Consider the following 23,276-nt stretch of genomic DNA (forward strand, 5'->3'; position numbering starts at 1 on the left):
GCCAGTTTAGATTTCTGTATCTTATGGCACTGAGGTGTTGGACTTCCTGTGAAATCTGATTACTGATTTGTAATAAAACGAAATTACAGTTTTGACAGCAGCGGCAGAACAACATTCCGTTTAACACGGAGGCTGAAAGCGACAGCTGACAGATTAATGCACCGTGAGTCACGCCACCTTTAAAAAAAACAAACCCTGTCAAGAATCACCTTCAAATAAAAGCTCCACAGACTCCTCATTCATGTCAGGCATGTGCTATCTTCAGTAACACGGACTTAAAAATACTTTTAGAATAAAGAAAAACATTTTACCCCAGGGCTTTTGTGCGAAACAAGAAAAAGCCTCAAGCGAACAGACCAGTTTTCTCCAAACAATCATCAAATGCTTTTATTTTAATGGTTCCTCTGACTGAGCTTAATAAATCACCATAAATCGCTTTGAAGACAAGAAATAGAAACAAACTGGATAAAAAAAAAAAAACCTAAAAACTCTGTCTTCAGGAAATAAAGATTAGCTTGACAATTATTTTCTGCAGTCATTTTCTGTTATTCCTCTTCTGGAAACAACAATAATACAATCCCAGTTCAAAAAAAGTTGGGACACTGTGTAAAATTTAAATTAAAACAGAATGTGGCAATTTGCAAGTCTCAGAAATCTATATTTTATTCAAAATAGAACATAGTAAACATATCAGAAGATAAAACTAAGAAATTGTATCATTTTTAGGAAAAATAATTGGTAATTTTAAGTTTGATGGCAGCAATGTATCACAAAAGAAAATTAAGACGGGGGAATAAAAGGCTGTAAAACCAAGAGAAATGGTTGGAGGAGCATTTTGACACTAATTAAGTTAATTGGCAACAGGTCAGTAAGAGAACTGGGTATAAAAAGATTATTTTAGAGCGGCTGAATCTGTCAGAAGTAAAGATGGACAGAGGTTCACCAGGCTGAGAAAAGCTGTGTCTAAAAGTGGATCAATTTCAGAATAAAGTTCCTCTAATATCTTTCAAAGCTCATTTAAAATAGGTAGCAAAAAACACTGTATTTTACTGATAGCATAATTGGTAGTTTTGATTTCTTGAACTTCTATCTGGTGAAAGTCCTCCATCATTATCTGCACCTAATATGGATCTTCAACATTGCTACTGATGACAGAGATCCTGCAGAAGAAGTATCTGTTCAGTTTGGAGCACTGAAACTGGTGGCATACTTTGGCATTTTAAAACTTTAAGAAAGAATGCTGACTTTAGTGACTCGGAACGAGCGGTGCTGCATAGGGGTTTCCGTCAGGAAATGAACCAACAATAAATCTTTTCCCTTTCTGCATCTGACATAGTCTCCACTGGACTCAAAAACTGCATAAGGTTGATATCTGTGAAAGCTTGTAGGATCTCCAAATAACAAAATTGATGTTATTATCAGTAAATACACCCTGTCCATTCTTGCACGTGTCAACCTTCCCAATGATGCGTCTTAATAAGTGACTAAACCAGCTGCTCTTCATTCCACTCAGCCTCAGGTTTTCCCACAGCAAGTTTCTACCTGATGACTTTCAGTAACTTCCTGAAACATTGTTAACATTACTTTTGTGTCAGGCTTATGTGCCTGTGTTGTCCTTGTCACATACGAGACAGTTCCTTGTTGGGGTTCTTAGTTTGCAGTATATTTACTTTTGTATCTTTCCTCTTTTTTCAGCGGCTCCCTTTAAGGCAGGGGTCTCCAATCCTGGTCCTCAGGGCCACCATCCTGCATGTTTTACTTGTTCCTCTGCTCCAACACACCTGATCTGAATCAATGGCTGATTAAGAGGCTTCTGCAGAACATGAAGAGGTGATTTAACCTCTGAGTCAGGTGTGTTGGAGCAGAGGAACAAGGAAAACATGCAGGATGGTGGCCCTGAGGACCAGGATGGCTCACCCCTGCTTTAAGGTAGGTAGGTACATTTATTTATATAGCACTTTTCATCACAAGGCGACTCAAAGTGCTTTACAACACAAGAACAAAATTACAGACAAAATACAAGAGAGAAAACTAAACTAAACAACAATACAAAGTTACAGCTAAAACATGACAATGCTAACTAAGGTACAGGATAACTAAACTACTAAAACATGATATTACTAAACTAAGGCACAAAGAATCTAGCTAACAGAGACAAGAATAATAATAAACTAAGAGGTACCAAAAGAAGGCCCACTAACAGCCAGTTATATATAATATGATAACTAATTGTACAGTAACTAAGCTAAGTGTACAGGAAGGCTAAATAAGCTAAAACATGACAATGCTAAAACTAAAACTAACGGTACTGAACTATCTAAAAGTACCCCAGGCCCGCTATACAGCCGAAGTAAAACCAGACAAATCTAAGCTTGAGCTAAGACAGTCAAAAATAGTAGCTAAACTAAACAGATCTAAGCATGACTAAATGTACAGAACTAAACTAAGTGTACAGGAAGAGAAAGCTAAATTTCTAAATGGTACCAGTGGCCCGCTAAAACAGCCGATGTAAGAATGACAAGCTAACATAAACTTCTAAGCTAAAAGGTACCAAGAGAGATTTAAGGGTTGCTACAGAGGATAATCTGCTTCATCATCCTCCTTCACCACATGCATGAACCTCCATATTCAACATCTCTTGTCAGCGTATCCCCTACCCCTCTGCACATGTCCTAGCTTTGCCTCCTTAATGTTCTCTTCACATTTACTTCTTTTTAAACTCAAAAAATTCTTGTTTGAGTCCAGTGCATTCACATGGAAGCCTTATAATGACATAACCCAGTTGTTGTGTAACATCTCAGCGCTGGGCTTGTCTTTGCTTTGTCTGTGGAACAATGCACAGGCTCGACTTGTTAGGTAAGATTCCAGTCTGAGTGCTGTTCGAATTGTTACCGTAAGCAAATTAACTCACAAGGTAATTGACGGGTTTTCTCAAACTGCTTTGAACTTGAACTTTAAGATGCTGTAAATATTGTGACAGAAAACAATCCTGCACAAGATGTATCAGTTCAGTTTGGAGCACCAATACAGGTGGCATACTTTGACCTTGTAAAACTTTAAAAAGGATAAGGTTAATGTTGACACATGCTTGACTTGGTAGGGGGTATACTGACAAAGCATGTTGAATATGGAGCCATATGGAAGTTCATGGATGTAATCTGCAGGAAGTTGATGTGACAGAGAAGGAAATTCAGGAAATTCACATCTGTTGAGACTCTAGGATAACGTGAGATGAAGCAGATTATTCTCTGTAGCGAGCCCTAAAAGGAGCATCTACAAGAAGATAAAAAAATAAATATGAACTAAGAAGTCAAACAAGACAAGACTGAAAGGAAAATATGTCTCGTATATGACAAGTACAACACAGGTACATAAGCCTCACACAAAAGTAATGTCAACAATGTGGCAGGAAGTTAAGCTTGTTTTTTCTAAGTGTCTGACTTTTAGACTAGCAGAGGAACCCTTCTAATCCTTTGAGCTGTTCCCAAACATTGTGCCTAATATTAGAAACATTGTTAAATCGTTGAAACTAAATGGACAGCGTAAGTGTTTTGCTGAGCCCATGAGCACCAACCGCCAAAATAAAATACTTGCATCTTAATCTGTGTTATAGTAAAAATATCACTCTCTGGAGAAAAAACTAAAGCAAAACTCAAAACAGAAAACATTTGCAGCCACAGACATGTAACCAAAGCATTTTATAATCTGTTTTTTGGTGTTTGGGTTCTGTTACTGTGTTTGTGTTTCTCTGTGCCATCAAACTTACTTTTCCTCAGTGAGCCTTGCTTCTCAGCCCCGCCACGCATCTCACACCTGTTCCTCGTAATCATTAGACTCAGCTGTTGCCACTAACCTCACTTCTCCCTCAAAACTTACAGCCCTGGCTTTCATTTTATCCTCACTCCATCGTACTGGTGCTGTTGGCCTAAATGTCATCATCAGAGGATGTTCCCACCAATATGTGCCAATGAAAACCAATATACAATCCCTCCAGGATTTTACGGGCATTTTTTGTGATTGTTGCGGGCTAAAATGCCTGATTTTCCTTAAATATTGATTTTTTTTTGACTAAAATCATTAAAAAACTATAACTTAAGCCAAAAATACTTCCTAGTTGTGTAAGATAATTCCCAACAAACATTGACATTCTCAAAAGGTGCTTTATTTGAGAACTTTGAGAGCTTCTAAACTGACATTCATGAGCATTTCTGGGTTGTCCCTGGTCTGCAGCTCTCCTCACATGTTTTGCAGACACAAAGTGTTTGTCGATGCGTTTATGTTCCATGATTACACTGCAGGACGTGCAAANTTCGGTCGCTGCTCCTGCACGCTCCCGGCATTCTGATGTTAACAGGAAGTGACGTCACGTGTCTTCTTCCTGAGTTATTTGGGGTTATTTTGTATTCCACGCTACACAAACCCACAAAGAAGAGACTAGACCGCAGAAACGGCGGCGAATCACTTTAGAAACAATAAATATTGGGTTAAAGTTGCGGGAAAGTTGCAAAAAGTTGCGATTTTGCGTTAATAGTTTTGATCGCAACATCGCAAAATCCTGGAGGGTCTGAATATAGAAAGATAACATGAAGCAATTTGGATCTTATGAAACTTTTAAAAGCCAACTCCCAATTCTGATTCAAAGATTCTGTGAGCTCATGATGGGGGATTCGGATGTCCAAGGGGTAGGAAAAGGAGTATGGCTAATTCCTAGGAAGTGGGATTCCGACGAAGTCCATTCTTCTAGCTTGATATATCTTAAAGCTGCTGCTTCTGCATCTATGCAGAACATATTTCCTGATTACTGCAAAAGCTGCAAAATGTGCATCATCATGTAATCTCCGAAACAACTGAACAGTTGAAAAGGGTGTTCTGCAGCAGACTCAGCTTAGCAGCTCTTTTAAAAGCAGTTTTAGACCCTTCTTTTCACTCAGTGATGGTATTTTCTTAAATAGAAATTTGTAGATGAAATCATAAAATTGAGGTTGAGGATAAAGTTTTGCCCTTAAAAATTAAATTAAGGTTATTTAAATCTGATATTTGCATTATGGTATCATTTTCATATTTCAAGTTCATAAACAAGAAAAGAAAAAAGAAATCTATGTAAAAGTGACCAAAGAAATCATTTTGAACGACTAATATTTTATTGAAAAACACAACATAATTTGTCATAGTCAGTATAAGTCACACTGTTTGAATAATTTCCTTCATTTAAAACAAAAAAACAAATATTTGGATTAATGCTAAAAAAAAAAGCTGTAAACTTCTCAAAAACAAATTTAGTCATGAAAATAAAGAGAAACTGGTAGAAAAAACAAGCCGAATTCAAACTTCATAAAACCCATTTCCCTCCAGGTTTTAGATGCATTTCTATGATTAAGCACCGGAATGGTTCACTGAAGCTCTGGACAGGATGCGTACAGTTATGGTTGATGGCAGTCCCATTTCAACCAGTCTGTTTTTAAGCTATAGGAGAAAAAAAACACATGGTATAAAAATAAATGATCAGTATCTGTGCCAAATAAGTGACTCTCGCAAAATTTTGTAAGTAATGGTTGCATTTCGTTAAGATCCATGAGAAGGTTAAACAGGTTAGGAGGACAAAAGAGATAAGTACTTGACAGGAAAATCAAACCAGTTCAACTAGTTGAAACTGATCAGCATCATTAGTGTAGAAAGTTACTAACCTGTGTCAAGATGGTTGTATAATTAGCCTCCAGTGACAGCGTGGTGGAGATTTTTGCATTTAGAGCAATAATATATTCTGGAAGCACATGGAATCAATATTATGATGCAGACCAGAAAAGTTAAATCTACTGCTACAATTCCTAAAAAGTTGTAACATTGTGTAAAATGTAAATAAAACCAATATACAATATTTTACAAATTTCATAAACTCACATTTTATTCACAATGTAAGGTTAATTGTTAGCTTTAAATTAGGATTCTCCAACCCTGGTCCTCAGGGCCACCATCCTGCAGGTTTTACTTGATTCTCTGCTCACCTGGTTTGAATCAATGGCTGATTAACAGGCTTCTGCAGAACATGAAGAGGTGATTTAACCATGAAGCAGGTGTGTTGGAGCAGAGGAACAAGGAAAACATGCAGGAAGTAAAGATAGGCAGGGGTTCACAAGTCTGCGAAAAACTGTTTACAAATTATGGAACCATTTCAGAATAATATTCCTCCACAGAAAATTAGAAAGATTTTAAATATTCCATTTACTATGTTTACTATGTTCCATTGTGAAAAAATATAGGTTTATATGTTTTTCAAATCATTGGATTCTGTTTTTATTTACCATTAACGTCCCAACTTTTTCTGATTCTGGGTTGTATTTTTGACTGTTACGATGTAGGCAGAGCAGATCTGCACTTAGTTCAACCCAAACGTCAACAATCACAATCTAAGATATCTACGTTTCTCATACTTACCAGGTACAGAGGCAGATGTAGCTGTAGGAGGATCTGTGGTTGTGGTTGTTGGTTGGGGAGTTGTAGCTAGTGGGGCTGTAGTTGTAGTTGTGGTTGTAGGTTGGAGAGTTGTAGCTAGTGGGGGTGGATTTGCAGTTTGAACAATTGTCGCAGGTGGTGCAGCTGTAGTTGTAGTTGGAGGTTGGGGAGTTGTAGTTGGTGCAACTGTAGTTGTAGTTATGTTTGTGGGTTCGGGAGTTGTAGCTAGTGGGGCTGTAGTTGTAGTTGTGGTAGTGGTTGTAGGTTGGGGAGTTGTAGTTGGTGGGACTGTAGTTGTATTTGGAGGTTGGGGAGTTGTAGTTGGTGGGACTGTAGTTGTATTTGGAGGTTGGGGAGTTGTAGTTGGTGCAGCTGTAGTTGTAGTTGTGTTTGTGGGTTGGGGATTTGTAGCTAGTGGAGGTGGATTTGTAGTTGGAGCAATTATCGCAATTGGTGCAGCTGTAGTTGTAGTTGGAGGTTGGGGAGTTGTAGTTGGTGGGACTGTAGTTGTAGTTGTGTTTGTGGGTTGGGGATTTGTAGCTAGTGGGGGTGGATTTGTAGTTGGAGCAATTATCGCAGGTGGTGCAGCTGTAGCTATAAAGCTTGGTGTTGTCAAAGCAACTACAGTCGTTTGTGGGGCTGTGACAAGAATAACAGAAACGTCGTTAATGAAGGAAACAGCTGGTGGAATTTAACAAATAAAACGAGGAATTTCACTCACTGTTTCCAACCGTCACAACAAGACATCGAAGATCGGAATGATACACAGAGCTGGAAACACTGTGGAAATGATTCAGAACAGTAGGTTTTATATTAAATTAGTGTCAAAATCGTCTGACAGAACACTTTAAATACATACAGATACAGAATATACATCTATGCCTTACAGGAATAAATCTACAAACAATGTTTAGGAAAACTCTTTAAAATTCTGGATTATGACAACCTTTCATTTAAATCTTTTAGATTTATTTAAAAGCATTTATCTGAGGAGTTTGCTGAAGCTAGGTTGCCCTTCCTCTGCATAAAGAAAACAGGCAGATAACAAGGTTGTTTGTATTCTTAAATTAAATTAAAAAGGTTATGCAAAAAAAGAAAACATCACACACCAACATTATATTGGGCCACTTTTAGCTCTGACTAAAATACGCATGGGGCTTGGCATTGTTTGAATCGTTTACAGTGTGCAATTTACAACATTTGTCATTATTAACAAATAATAAACATTTTTTTAATAACTGAGAAGTTACTAATTGCATAAATAAGGGTTAAATAAATTGTTTTCGAAACTGAAATATGATAGTTTCTCAAAGCTTACTTAAATTCAAGTTGTAAAGGTTTTTTTTTTCTTCGTTGGTGTAAAAATATGCAACAGTTAACTGAAGTTGGTTGAGATATTTAAGCATATTTTTCTGAATATTTTAGAGTGACGTTTATGAAAAAACGAACTGACTTTGCCTGGGCGATAAAGCAGATGGCGTGACTCCGTCCATCATCACTGTCGGATGGCGTCCATGTCAGGGTGAAGTTTCCCACCCCTGAGGTGGTCCTGGCCACACTGTGGGGCCCGCTGAACAGCAGCTTAGTGATCCTTTAACAAACAAACAAACAAGAAAAGGATTATATGTTGATAAAACACTGATTTTCCCCTCACATCATGATCCAAACGCTCTGACAGCTGCTCCCATCTGACTCCGAAGTTTCTCTTTCTAAGAAAGTTTTTTATTATCATCTTGATTGTTGTTGTTTATCTAATTCCTTTTTAGTTTACATAATCACTTCCCTGATGGAAACACTACACGAATGTCACATGTGCAACATGTGCTCATGTGTTTTGCACGTTTCCCATGTGAATTTGGAATATTTTCATGGTAATAATGTGTAAAAACCATTCAGATTCCCATGTAAAACCATGGATTTGCAGGTAATCTGACATGTGAATCCCATGAGATTACATGTGAAACCTATGTAAGCCTATTGGATTTCTCTAAAAACCTTAAACTTCCAAGTATAAAAAATGTAAAAACTTAATTTCTAATATTGTGTACAAGTCATATTAAAGTCATTGAGTACTCTCTGTAAACTTGCAACAGGTGAAACTTTTAAAATCTAGTAGAAAACGTGGATTTGTAGGAGAAACTGCAATGAAAATGCATTTTAACCCTAAAGACTAAACAATAGATCAGAAAAAACACAAATGACTGAGAGTAATTAAAAAACTGAAAGGACTGTGGCAGCAATAAAAGTATAAGAGGACATGTTAATAAACAAGGAACAGAGAAATGACAACGGGAAAAACTGTAAAAACTGGATTTGACTAAAAAAACACCACCTTATCAGCCCCGTCTCATGAGAGGCTTGGCGTGTTGACATTATAAAGACAACAGAGCAAATCAAATTCCAGACTCAACCACCGGAAAATGGAAAAAATCTTGTCTAACCACGTCTGGTCTGACCCCTTTTAGTTTTACTTCCACTTACACAGAGTGAGTTGCCGCTGCCCTGATGGGGATTTCCAGCGTCTGGTTAACGGCGGCGAAGAACTGAGCTCTGTTGTTTGGGGTCGGAGCCTGAAATGCAGGCAGATAGACACCTTTGGTGCAGGATGGGACCGCAGGAACAACTAGAACAACACGAGGAAAACAAAAAACTCAAATATGATGATGGAATTACCAAGAGGTTTATTGGTGCCTGCCATAGAAATCCATGGATAACAAAGCAGAGGACAGCAAAATGTGCCTCCAATGCATTATAATGGAGACACATTTTGCTCTCCACCTCTAAACGAGCTTCCTTATTTCTTTATAACTTCATAAACTTTCATGCAGGCCAAACTAAAAAGCGGACCCACATGAATAATAAATAAAACCGAGGATGTGTGCTACCAGTGATTGGCTACCATGGGGACATATTGCAGCAACATAAAACCCATAGGAAACAATAAAAAGCTTTTCAAATACTTCTTAAACTTTATGCTCCTTGAAAGCTTACTACTTCTCCATACTTTTAGCTATAAACACAATTCAAGCCTTGTTCAGGTTGCAGGACATTGGACTTTTCCCATTACTTTGCCCCTGTTAGTTGAGTCGGCTGCTTTGTGCAGCTTGACTGTTGCTGCATCAGGTGAGATTTGTTAAAAGTTATGTTCCTTAATTTACACAGTGATGTTTAAATGTGATGTTTTTAATCAGATTATAACCCCACTAATAGTTCTTGAAATACTTTAGATTTGTTGACCAACACTAGACTTTTCAGACACAAAAAGCAGATTTAAATTTAAACTTCAGAGCAGCTCTCTGCATCCGTAAAACAGTCCAATATAAATCTAAAACTGAACCTTTCAAAACAAACTGCACGGGTGTCTTGCTGATGAAATCACTGGTTGTTTTAATTGTCTGGACACCAGCAGAATCAGTCAGGGTGATGGTCTGTCTGGGAAAGTCCTCCATTATCATCTGGACCACATATGAACCTTCAGTGCCGACGTTAGTCGAGGCGAACGACAGAGTACAAGACTGCAAGAGGACAGAAAAGAGGCAAAAATACATAAAACTGCAAAGATCCTGGAGGTTTGATCATGACTGGTATCCCTAAAAGAATACTCAAATCCAGACTAAGTACCTGTGGTATCTACAAACAGGTTTCATGTGATCTGACACCAACCATTGTTACTCACTGATAAGACGCTGAGGACAGACGGCGGTGTACAGCTGGCACACTCTGAACCATTTGCATATCTGCATTCAACGTTGTCTCCATCGGCGTCAAAGTTCAGCAGGTTAATATCTGTCTGACAGTTTGAAGGAACTCTGAAAAGGCAAACAAACAAAAAATAAAAAAGTCAGTTTCATTGGGGACTCACAGGCTTTGCTTTAAGGTGAAAGCTCTAAGTCAGTGATTGCCAACCACTGTCCTGCATGTTTTAGATGTTTCCCTGCTTTGACACACCTGATTTGAATGGGTGAGTAATTAATAGGCTTCTGCAGACAGAAGACATGCTGAAAAGCAGCGAAACAATGAAAGCATGCCAGTTAGTGTTCCTTAAAGAAGTAACCTGACTGACATGTTCTCAGTGTTTTACTGGCAACATTGTCATATTTCGTTTGACTCCTGTCAAACACTCTGTTCTTTCATGGAGCAACTTATGCAACTGTTATAATTATTATCAGTAGTTATAGATTTTTTTATTAGTACTCCCCAGAGAACATCTCTAACACTTGCAATTGTTCTATATTTTTTCCAGCTGTAATCAGTTCTCTTTAAAAGCCCCTTTTCCACAGGATGGAAACAGTTGAGCAACCAAAACTTGGCCAAATCTCTTGGCAGTCTCCAGAATCTTCAAAGATTCTTGAGCAGTCAACGAGGAACCAAACAATAAAGAACCTCTGAGTGATGTTGAGCATTTGTTGAGAGACCAACAGCGTCCACGCCTCCCTGCAGAGACCACAGAAAGTCCAGGTGCTCTCTGAGGCCGACCTGTGTGAGCGCTGCGAGACTGTATGTCTCGGGTTAAAAGGTACCCCTTCCATCAGTCTCTGACTGCTGTTGGAGAAGAAATATCGAACTCCTTATCAGGAGGAGGATGCAAAAGTGCAGAAGGAGGAGACCAGAGTGGTGGGTCCTGCCCTGGCTGACCCAGCAGAGGAGGCTACAGTTTGATGACGACAACCGACTGATGGAGGAAATGAGGATGGAAGATGGTTGGATCTGGAATCAGTAAGGCTGGTCCCAACTGGAGAGAAAGTCTGGAACCAGGACTCAAGTTGGCACTGGCCCTCCTGGCTACAGGATGGGGCTGAAGATTTACCAAAAATGTTGAGTTTGTTGAGAGATTTCTGAGAAATAAACAACTAGTTGAAACTACCGAGTGCTCAATGAAGGATTGCTGAGCAGTCACTGGAAGGCTGCTGAGGGATTGTTTTGAACCAGTTCAGCAATTTATGCAGACATTGGCGATCATAGAGTTCCCTGAAAGCTCAGTGATTGAGCACTTAATAAAAGACTGTTGAGAAATCTGGCAATTTCTTTGGACACTAAATGGTCTCACATCTATGGAAAGGGCCAATAATAAAAAAATAATACTTTATCTGCACAAAGATCCTTTACTTTATTACTTTACTTTCACGAATTAACGCTAAATTAACATGATTCGAATGACTGCATCTTATTTCAGTTCAAGTAGGTGTTATATCTGTTCCAGTTAAAGCTGATTCACAGAGTTTCACCTGCAGTTTGAAGCTGCTTCTGATGGATGACAGTGTTGGAGTTTAGATGATAAAACTAAGGTGCAAAATATAAAATCAGTAGAAACACATTTTGTAGCAGAAGACACTAAAAGTTCAGTTAATTCTTGATGCTAACATGTGATAAAAGTGTTAACAAAATCACCTCACAGCCGGGATGATGGTGGTCTGTGGGGCTGAGTTGGGTCGACCGATGTCGGACCGGTTCCTCCCTTCATAGTACAGCACTCGTCTCCCGACTGTAATATTATTTATGTTTTGTACCCAGTTCCCAGTATCAGCCCTACAGAAGAAGATGAGTTTTCAGATGTTACACAGAAAAAGTGAAATATCTGTGTTTCCAGGAGCTGACAGAACAGCAAAGCTGATCGATGGAAGATTTTTTTTCTCAAAAAAGCTAAATTTCAGGTTGATTTGATGAATATCTGGATTGTGAATTCATTGCTGCACAGTGACAAATAAAAATAATCATATGTATCAGTGTTGAGGTAGACTCACCATGCACTGCTTGAAAACAAAGTGGTGTTCTCCCTCAGGGTGTATTCTTTCTGACACCATTCTCCACTGCTTTCATCAACTATAAAATAGTCATTTGCAGGCTGATAAATCTGAAAACTAGACTCTTCGCAGGAGCTGTAACTTAGTTTCTCGTGAGAAAGCACCTGGGGATTGAAAGTGAGCAGGTGTTCAGTATAATCAAAAGATAAAAGGCAGAAAACAGAGATCACAACGAGCCTCAGCTTACCTCGTATCCACCTCCTTGGATCTCCTTAACAACGGTTGTACGAACAAGGCCATGAAAAGCAGCCTGTGTCCCGCTGACCACCAGCAGCAGCAGCAGCACAGAGAGCAACATGGTGAACGGCTCAATGCCTCTACACAAACACTGAGAATTATTAGAAACAGGAGCCTTTCTATGAACAGATAACATCTTTACCACTCCCTCCTTTTGTCTCTTTACTGTCAGTCCAGCCTACAGAGAAATATTCGGTGTGCATTCACATCAGCTCGGCTTACCTGGTATGAGGAAATGTCTTACAGCTGTGAGAAAATAACTAGAGGTGAAAAATACTAAATCACTGTGAATGCAAGTCTCACAAAAAATCATTTGAATAGAAAATAGATTTGTGAACACATTGTTTCTCTGTCCCAACCTTGAACCCATTGTCATGGCGGAGATACTGTAGTTTGGTATAGTTTCCTTCCTGTGTGTGGTTCTGTAAATCCTATTACGTGTAAATTATCTCCCTCTTGTGGTCAGTTTGTGTCTCTGTTATAGTGCAGGACAAAATCATTACTGTCCTTGGACATTGGCAGAAATCCTGGAGGGGTTGGGATCCCCTCCCACCACCATCAGTGGTTTGGTCCTTTGTACCCCTAACACCTTGCGAGTGTACCTGAAGGCAGCGGGGGGTGGATCTAGCATGAACTGTTGGTTTCCAGTGAGGGTTTTCTTACACCAGCTGTTCTTTAGTGGAGCGGAGAGCATCCCCACCTTTTATATGGGAGACCTGGGTTTGATTCCCCACAATGGGATTGTATATTCTTGAACTACCACAAACTACCTAAACTCCACCCCTCCTTTCCTCCAGTGTGCAAAATGTATGACGATATCAGACATTTAAATGCTCTCCTTGATGTTTATTATTCATTTTCATTGAAGCACAATAGCTATTTACATTAAATATAAGTCAAAACAAAGAATAAAGCAAACATTTAAGTCATTTAATCTGTTTGCCTTTTGGCACAGCTAAAGATTTAACATCACAACACAAATAACTCCGAGATGTAGATACATTTTTTTTTGTTTGCAACAGAGAAAAATCTAGATTTTTTTAGACTGTTAGATTTTAAAGAAAAAAAACATCAATAAACAAGTAGAAAAAAGATCAAAGCATATGAAGGAAAAATATCTGGGCAACTTAAAATTAAACAAATCACTTGGTTAAGTCAATTGAGACATTTGGTTTTAAAAAAGTTAAATAATGAATAAAAAAATATGCGAGATTATAGCAAGGTGTTTACAAACAATGTAATAAAATATTTTAAAATTTTCTTGTTAAAAACAAAACAAAAACATAAAAGAGAAGAAGTCAAAAACAATCTGAATCCAAACTTGAGGGACAAGATGCATTCACACAATTAGCCACCAGGGGGTGCTGTTGTTGAGACTTTCACTGAACCATTGCTCAGAAGGCGAACATTTATGTGTGCTGACAGACTTCGTTTAATCAATTCATCTTTAATCTGAAGAATCAAGTTTAAGCTTTGTAAGAAACCATTATTAGAAACAAAAATAACAGAAATGTCAATCCAACCATTTGAACCAGATGAAACTGGTTGTGTTAGAACGTAAATTACAAACATTACTAACCAGTTTTTCAATGATATCCTTATTGTTCTCCAGTGACATTGTAGTAGAGATCTTGAATTTCAGAAAATAAACAAAATCTAGAAGCAAAGAAGAATCAACTTGATGACATGACGATAATTCAAACATGCCTCTGTGTGCAGTTCTGTTACTGACAATTACAGTGCAGACTTTAAAACATCAACTGTACTGTTCTCAAACTTACTTGGTGGTGGGACTGTAAGGAGAAGAACAGAGTAGCAGAAACATGATCAGTGCAGGAAAAATCTGATGATGTTTATAAAATAAGAAAAAAGTTTTTTACTCACTTTTTTGAACTGTCACAACAATACATCGAAACTCAGAGTTGAAGAAAAAACCGTTGTAACTGTGGAAGTGATTCAGAAGAGAACGTTTATTATTAAAAGGCATATAACATGAGTTTTACACATTTTTTTTGTTTTAAAGTGTATGGGGTGAAAGTTCATTTCTATGTCAAAAAATGAGAGATATGATTAAAAAAAAAGAAGAGTAAAAGAAAACTGACTTGAACAAAGCATATGAGCATGGTGCCTAGGAGTGATGATGTGAGTCCAGGCTCCCCAAACTGTTTTACTTGTTTCTCTGCTCCAACACACCTGATTTGAATCAATGGGTGATTAACATGCTTCTGTAGAACATGAAGAGGTGATTTAACCATGAATCAGGTGTTGGAGCAGGGAAACAAGGAAAACATGCAGGATAGTGGCCCCAAGGATCAGGATTGGAGACCACTGCCCTAGTGTAAAATTTCCCAGAGAGGCTGAGAAGTGTGATTCCTCAATAGTTTGAGTGCTCTCTGGTTCCCCTTTTTAAAAATGGAATCACCATCCTGGTCTGCCACTCAGCAAGTGTTGCCCCTGTTCTCCAAGTAACAATGAAGAGATGTGGCAACCATGACAACCCTTACAATGTCCAGAGTCTTCATCATCCTGGGGAAAATCTTGTCCAAGGCACAGTGAAAACATTGTTTACCTGACTGACTTATTTGAAGCAATTTATGTATAATACATATTGATAGATTTAGAGGTAATTAGTCAAAAAAAATGTGGTACTGTTACCATCTACTGTGCATTTTGAAAAAAAATGAAATGCTCATATGAGAAAATACTGACATTGCTAAAATAAAAAACAAATTGGGTGGCTTTGTCCACTTTCACTGTCAGATGGTGTCCACGTGACGATGACGCTTCCTGATCCTAATGTAGCCTTCTCCACATTGGACGGCCCTTTCATGAGTACATCTGCAACACTTTAACAAACAGAAAATAAACAAGTTGGGTGAGATGACATTTTCAAAATGCTCATCTATAAACTTGGTACCTTTAGTTTAGCAGTTTATGTTAGCTTATTTATCTTAGTAATTATTATGGTGGCTGTTAGCGGGCCTTGGTGCTGTTATGTCCCTTTTACACGGGCTCTGATTCAGAAGTCCGGCTCTACTCCGCTCTACTCGGCTCGGCTTTATAAAAAATGCATCGTGTTCACACCGGCCAGTTTGGTTGGTAGCAGAGGAATGCCTCCTCGTGTTGCGGGGGGTGTGTGACCCATACACACGAGTAGACCAGAGGGGAGCAGTTAGAGATTAGATGTCTTGCTCAAGGTGAGATATGGGCATGGCAGGGAATCAAACCTGTGACTGTGTAGTCCACAGACAGCTGCACCACAGCCCCCTGTTAGCTCAGCATCTGTAAAATTTACTTGAGTTACATGAGCTAAAATCAGTCAACTGTGGTGGCCATTTTGAATTGTATTGAATTAAAATTGCATTGAATTGAAATTAATCAGTTGTAGACGTCTAGCCAATAATTATTTTCTGGGAATTCTGTTTATCCGTCCAGTGGTTTATGAAATATTTTGCTAACAGACAAACAGGGTTGACTCCAACAGTTAATGCTATTGTTTTAAGCAATGTTGTTCAATGTGTTTCGTACTGTTGGGTATGCTGCTTAGCTACAGCCATACCACATTTTTATCTAAAAGTCTGTAAAATTGACCAAGTTTTCAACATTTTTGTTCCTTCTGAAGACAGTTGGTTGTGGTGGCCATCTTGAATTGGGTTGATTTCCATTATCTAATTACCAGATTTTAGCTCAATACTGGATTTGTAATATTTGCTGACTTTAAGCCATTCTTATGTTTGCTGAGATTTCATTGCTTTAGCGGCCATCTTGAATGGGCTTGTAGATGTAAATCTAATGGTCAGTTTCTGAAAGTTTTATTTAAATCCATTCAGTACACACCAACGAGCACATGCGCACACAAACCCTGGAAAAATATTATCACTCAATCTTTGCTTTGAGCGTTAGGTGATTAAAAAGCTTTAACCAGAGGCAGTTCTGCATTTCACCTTTGCATTGACTTTAAACTTATTTTAAATGTGTTTTATTTTGACTTACTGGGAATGAGTTGCTTCTATAATGATGGGGAATCTCACTGTTTGATTAACAACGGTCTTGATCTCAGTTCCATGTTTTGGAGTTGGAAGTCGGAACGTGGGCACATACACACCTGGAACACAGGATGGTACTGCACCAACCATTGAAATGATGCAAAAAATAAGAAACTCAGACAAATTGATATGGTCTTGCAAAAAAAAAAAAATTAGGACTTCTTGAACCATAAAACATTCCACTACTTTGATTCAAATTAATATGCATCTGTAAATTTAGAGAAAACTTCATGCTGTCCAGATGTTTCTGCATCAGGAGAAATTTTTTATTTTCCTTAATTTGCAAAGATTAATAAAATATGATTTCTCGTAGCAGATAATGATTCAACCAAAAGATGTTGGCACGTTAGTGTAACAACACTGAACAGACACCGTTTTCAGATCTCAGAAGAGCACATCTACCTTCAGAGCAGATATTTGTAGTTCTAAACCAAAGAATTATAAACAGAACTGTACCTTGAAAAATAAACTGGAAGGGTATCTTGCTGATAGCATCGCTGGTGGTTCTCACCTCCTGTGAACCATTAGTGTGAATCAGAGTGATGTTCTGTTTGGGAAAGTCCTCCATCACCAGCTGGACTACATAGTCACCTTTATTACTGCTCGAATTCTGGTTGTATGACAGAATACAAGACTGCAAGAGAACAAACACCAACCTAAATGTTTGTGCCCAATTAATGAATGCAATGGTATAATTTTAACATAGATAAAAATTATTACACAAATGGGAAAGCAAATTTTTGTGAAGCAGCTGTAGTTTCAGGTCAGCTATGGAAGAAAGGTTTCATTATTTTTTGTGATCTGAGACATGACTGTTGACTGAAAACGTACACCAGCATATGTAAAAAGTTAGCCTGTTTTTGTCATAACGTGGTGACAGCGAGGCGAACCCAATACGCAGACTCATCTTTGAAAAGAAAACTGATTTATTAAAATAACAAAACTACAAACAAAAAGGGCTGATGTAGTTTTGCTGCCACATCAGCCCTTTTTGTTAAAACAACCTGCTTGCCTTAAATCTTGGGTCCACTTCACAACATACTTAACAGAAAAATATATTTCTATCTTAAATCTAAAATTAAAAACCCCTTCCAAAAAAACTTTAGACAGGTAAAACAATCACTATACTGAAAAAAAACTTGTATATTCCTTCAACAGAGGCTGACTCTTTTCTAAAAGATTCAAGACCAAATTCACCAAAATATTGTTCAGCCTTTAGGATAGTTAGGATTTTGTGCATCCATCAAGTTTATAAAGACCTTGCAAATGGAGAAGTGTTTCAAATCGTGTTGCCATCCAAACAGTTTCTCTGTATTGGAACAGTTTGCCCAAATATACTGTAAATGAAGTAAATGAATACTTGCATTCACAGGAAGACCTGCCCACAATAATGCAAATAACTGCCTTTGCAAAAAGTGTCAGATTCTCCAAGTGCAGCACTGTTTGTGACATGTGAAATGTTTACTGTAACCTAAGAGCTGGAGGTAATTGTGTCTCAGGAAAAAAAAACCAGGATGTTCAGTTGATCTGCTGCACTGCTGCCTTTATAATAAGGACATTTTAACAGATAGTGCTTCACATTCAGAGATTTGTATAAAGACCGGATAATTATCACAGGACCCCACATCTTCAGCCCATCTGCACCTCATGGGTCAAAGGTGATGTCTACTGGTTCCATGGGGTCAAAGGTCAAAGGCCACAGGTGACCCCTTTGTTAAAAACCTGTCTCTGGTCCTAAATGTGACCCTTTAGTTTCCGGTTGTGTCCGTTGGTTTGTTTGTCTGTCTGTCTGTCTGCAAAGATCAGGTAAAATATAATGAACAGATTTGGATGAATTGTTCAGGAAATGTTGGGGTTGTCACAAAAACAATGGGTTATATATTAGTGCTGATCCAGATTTGAATCCAGATCACATTATTTTTTAATCACTCTGCTGTCTTGGTGATAGTTTGCTCTCTCTGAGTGTTTCGAGTTAATACCTTCATCTTCCTAGTGTGACATGAGAATACCAGATTTTACTCACTGATGAGAGGCTGAGGACAGACGGTGGTGTACATTGGTCACACTCTGACAACGAATCCTTTCCATATCTGCATTTAACTTCATCTCCATCGGGGTCAAAGGCCAACAGGGAAAAATTTGTCTGACAGTTAGAAGGAACTCTGAAAGAACAAGAACATGATATAATTTCACACAAAACTGAACCTGGCTTTCTTAACATTCATCCTGATAATTTGATGGCTTCATTACTCTCTGTTTCAGTCCTGATTAAAACCTTCTGATTGACTCATTGATTATGAAGTGATTTAATGAATCTAAGCTGTAAATAAGGCATCTATGATTGTTATAACTTTAAATCATTGCTGTGAAAATTGTCAGTCAAGTGAACATGGTTATGAAGGAAGTTGGTTCCTTGAACAACTCGTTTTTCAACCCTTCTTTACATCATTTATTTTCCTGGTCATGATGCTTCTTATTGACTGCTGTCTCCTCTAAGAACAAAATTTGGTATTTTCAGAAATACAACAGCTCTAATTATCTATTCTTTTCAGAAAATACCTTGTCTCCTACATATATTTACATTTATTTGACATTTACCTGTACTCAGTTCTATGGAATATTTTCAATACATAAATAGATTACGTTTACACAGATCTCTCATTGAAGCATAAATATTCCTTATTTGCAAACCACTTATATATGTGAAACCTGCTACTTTTAGAAAATGCTTTTTGCTTTGCAAATGAGAAATAATGTTCATCAATTTGTTCATAAAATTCTCATCTATTTTTATTTTTAAGATTTTTATCCACTGCTAATGTTACTTTACAGCATTCTGACTTTTTGTCTTCAAGAACACCTCCACCTCAGCACAGATTTACACTCTTTAACTTGAACTGCATTATTTTGAATATTTTCAGGTCTTCATGCTTATACAAAAGGTCTCCATCTGTACTGAAGCTTAGACTGGAACTGCTAAATCACATAAAACTAATTTTTCTTCATGTGATTCTCATCTCCTCATCACAAAACTCCCAGATTACAATGATAAAATTAGGATTATAAAATAAAAAATCATTGCATAAAATAAAATCTTAACAGTGTTGTTGGTTTTGAAACACACAAATATGAAAATCATAAGGTTAACATGTGATGCAAAAGCTAATAAAATGACCTTATAATAGGAGGGAACTTCATCACAGGTGATGTGTTGGGTCTGCCGAGATCGGATCGTGTCCTCAGTTCAACAAAAGTCACAGCTCTCCAGGATCTGATGCCGTTTTTATTAGATTGCCAATTTCCACCCTCATGACTGCATTGGAAATTCATGACAAGTTTTCAGACGTTACACAGAGTCTAATGTTCTGATCCCAAAGCCCAACAAGATACTGTATCCTACAATCTCAGGAGCTAATAGAACAGCTACTGAAGTCAAGAACACCTCTACTTGATCTACTGGTTAAAAAAAACAAAGGTGGTTCTTGTGTTACACTCAGTTCTTCATGTAGCTGCCAGGACACTTAAAAATGATCTATAAAATGATCTGTGTGATCATTTTTGCTTTACTGTCCTAATTTCTGAAAAAAGAGAAACCCCTGAAAAACCACTTTTCTTTAAAGACAAATACATTTCTTAGGTCCACATAATAGTAAAGCTACAAAGAACAGAGGTTTCAAAGGTGGATGAGAGAGGTGAAGAAGAGTGCGAGCAGGGTGGAGTGGATGGAGACAAGCTTGGGGTGACTTGTGGCAGAAGGACAACTGCAAGAGTGAAAGGGAAGGTTTACAGGATGGTAGAGAGACCTGCTATGATGCACGATTTAGAGATGGTGCCTCTAACAAAAAGTCAGGAGGCAGCAATGATGAAGATGTTAAGCTTTTCTTTGGGAGCAACCAAAATGGCAGGATTAGAGGGACAGCTCAGAATTGGAGAAAAAGTTAGAGAGGTCAGGATTGGACATGTGCAGAGGAGGATTTGCTAGAAAATATATGTTGACTATGGGGAAAGAACAGGAGAATATGTGGATGTAGTGAAGTAGGAGATGGAGAGAGTTGGTGCAGGGTGAAAAAGAGGCAGATAATCCACTGTGGTGAGCCCTAAAGAGAGCAGCTGACAGAAGAAGACAATGAGGTGGACTTACACTAGTTGAAGAGGAGAGTTGTTGGGAAGCAGCCGAGTTGTCATTCCGATAAAAAAACAAAAAACTCCGCCATTACCTTTAATATCAGAAATATTCTGGACCACAGTACCACAGTTGCCACTGCATATCCATGGGGTTCCTGGGCAATTCTGGAATTTCAGTTCGTAGTAAAGAATCACCTGCAGAATTAAAGTAAAAATGGTGTTAAACCTAATAAAAAAAATTAAAAGTTGGATAAATGAATTCCAAAAATCCATACTGACCGAGACTGACCCATTTGCATGAGTTTCTTTTGGGTAGTAGCTCATCAGAGCAGCATTAAAATTAATGCCAGCTTGAGAACCACAGACCATCAGCAGCAGCAGCACAGAGAGCAACATGATGAATGAGTCAATGTCTCTGCACTGACACTGAATTATTAAAGACGAGTACTGAATTTTTACTTTTTTTTTTAGAACACCTCTAATCTACAGTCTTGCTTTTCACTTATTTACTGTTCCACACATGCAATATTTGCATTTAGTCAACAAAAACGGCAAAGAACCTGATATGAGGAAATGTGTCATGGCTGTAAGATGATCAGGAATTACAAATGTTGAAGTGTAATGAATGTAATGTAGATGTCACAACCTTTGGTTAGAACAGAGATAAGATATTACGCATGTAAATACAGCAACATTTCCCAATTTCCTGACTCTCAGGCCTTTGGTGGAATGAAAAGCACAACCATCCATGTGAAGGCCAGCTCAGGGTTTTTATTTTTATATAAATTATGGTACTAGGTCACAGGTTTGTTTGTACGTCAGAATGAGGGTCACAGTTTGATACAACAACAGAGAAAGAAACAAATGTAAAATGGGATTTTCTTATCTAGAGATTATACCTCTTCCAAAAGCAGAGGAAAAAAAGAAAAAAGCCAAACCACCCTTGTTAGTGGGAAGGAAGGATCTAAGTTAGCAGGTCATGTACAATAATGTAGGGTTCGTCAACCATTAAATTTACTATAAAACAAAGTCACACTTCACTGTCTGTTTTTATCCAATTTGATCTACTCTGAACTGTAAAAGGGAAACCCACAGTCCATGGAAGGTATCCAGAATGTGCTGATGTTGTCATGTTTTCAGAAAGTTTTTTGACCAGCATGCAGAATCAAGATAGGACACAGTCTTAAAAAATGAAACCAGTTTATTTTTGCAGAAAAAAAATATGAAACTGACTGGACTGCTGGGCTGGTGGCAGAGTCTGGAAGTGGGAATGGAGGCAGTTAGGGCGAAGAACTGAGTCTTGAGCTAATCTGGTGGTTGGAAGAATGTAAATGGAACTTACAGCTTGGTGGAGGCATCCTGGCGTGGAGAGACAAGCTGGATCCGTGGAGGTTGGTGGTTAGTGGTCTGATGGGGATTGCGTTTTTATTTCTTGAACAGATTGTTGGAGAGCAGGCAGGAGGAGGCAGGAGGCGACAGTGCTGAGCACAACCCAGAGCTTGGAGAGCTTAAGGTGATTTGAACAGGGGTGAGGCTGGAGAAGCTGGAACTGGAGTGTTGAGGGAACATCCAGAGCTCCAACCTGGGGAACACAGACAGCACAAAGGTAAGACGAGGGAACAAGGAAGACAAACTGTCAATTTCTCAAAGAATAATTTAAGAATCTCTCTCTTGGCTTGACTCTACCAGGTATGGCAATCATCCAGCACTGACTGGTTTTGTAGAAGCTCCTTAAAAAGCCACAGCAACGACAAGCCTAATTGCTAACAGGTGTGGATACTGTCTCAGATGGACCACACCCTCCTGCCGATCCTCCTCTGTTCAGGAAAGACTCAAACACAAAACACTTACACGAATACAAACAGATGCAGCACATTCTGGAAAAAAAAGGGTGGAAACAGAAAAAAACAAACAGAAACAATTTATTAATAAACTTTCCAAATGTGGATTTGCAGACCTTGTTAGTCCCAATGATGTTTGAACTAACTTGGCATTGTTTCTATGTATCTCGCTCGTTACAGAGTCAAGGTTGCTCAGAAGTTTGATGCACAGAGGTTTGAACGCTGAACACCATGATATTCAAAAACAATATTATCCCTTATGTTCATGGAGTATCTGAGAAAATGAGAAAGATTTTCTCCAAATGCAGCATGAGAAGCCATTTAATTTTTTTTTACTTCACAAATTATAAGTTCATCACTATGTCCTCACAGTAACAAATGTCCCCACAGCATGAAGTGTGTTCATGCAAAATGTCTTCATATTTAACATTTACAAGCATACACACACATGTTATGTCTCTCTATCTTTGCAGGGACTTTCCATTGACTTCCATTCATTTCTACACCCTAACTACAGCCTAACCCTGAGACTTACCCTAACCCTAACCATTACCAGTACATAGCTAACCCTAAACCAAACCTAAACTCAATTCACACCTTAGTCCTAAACCTAACCCCTATCCCAAAAACATAATTTGTCCTCGTGGGGACCAGGCTTTGGTCCCCACAAGGAGCAGTTGGTCCTCACAAGGTAGTATATGTTAGGAAAATTGTCCCCGCAATGTATCAAATACATGGCCACACACACAGAGATAGATAGATAGATAGATAGATAG

General features: G+C 38.3%; 1 protein-coding gene and 2 long non-coding RNA genes across 3 annotated transcripts; all 3 read right to left on the minus strand.

Moving 5' to 3' along the window:
* Window positions 1–5,119: 5,119 nt before the first annotated feature.
* On the minus strand, window positions 5,120–12,729 carry LOC108248210 (mucin-5AC). The gene is made up of 12 exons (XM_017436824.3): window positions 12,711–12,729; window positions 12,439–12,568; window positions 12,192–12,355; window positions 11,839–11,976; window positions 10,127–10,259; window positions 9,788–9,965; window positions 8,932–9,073; window positions 7,904–8,041; window positions 7,172–7,230; window positions 6,433–7,089; window positions 5,685–5,761; window positions 5,120–5,463 (listed from the first exon to the last, which is right to left on the minus strand). Exons 2-12 carry the CDS (start codon window positions 12,547–12,549, stop codon window positions 5,374–5,376), a joined length of 1,887 nt encoding a protein of 628 aa, XP_017292313.1. The 5' UTR covers window positions 12,550–12,568; window positions 12,711–12,729; the 3' UTR covers window positions 5,120–5,373.
* A 1,128-nt stretch (window positions 12,730–13,857) lies between these two features.
* Window positions 13,858–14,420, minus strand: LOC119617168. The gene is made up of 4 exons (XR_005233353.1): window positions 14,373–14,420; window positions 14,270–14,281; window positions 14,068–14,144; window positions 13,858–13,940 (listed from the first exon to the last, which is right to left on the minus strand). It is a non-coding gene; the product is annotated as an uncharacterized LOC119617168 (long non-coding RNA).
* A 7,422-nt stretch (window positions 14,421–21,842) lies between these two features.
* Window positions 21,843–22,412, minus strand: LOC108248214. Its single transcript, XR_001809118.2, has 3 exons — window positions 22,346–22,412; window positions 22,002–22,241; window positions 21,843–21,917 (listed from the first exon to the last, which is right to left on the minus strand). It is a non-coding gene; the product is annotated as an uncharacterized LOC108248214 (long non-coding RNA).
* Between the last annotated feature and the right edge of the window lie 864 nt (window positions 22,413–23,276).

The sequence above is a fragment of the Kryptolebias marmoratus genome, linkage group LG7 (assembly GCF_001649575.2).
Source record: "Kryptolebias marmoratus isolate JLee-2015 linkage group LG7, ASM164957v2, whole genome shotgun sequence".
NCBI lineage: Eukaryota > Metazoa > Chordata > Actinopteri > Cyprinodontiformes > Rivulidae > Kryptolebias > Kryptolebias marmoratus.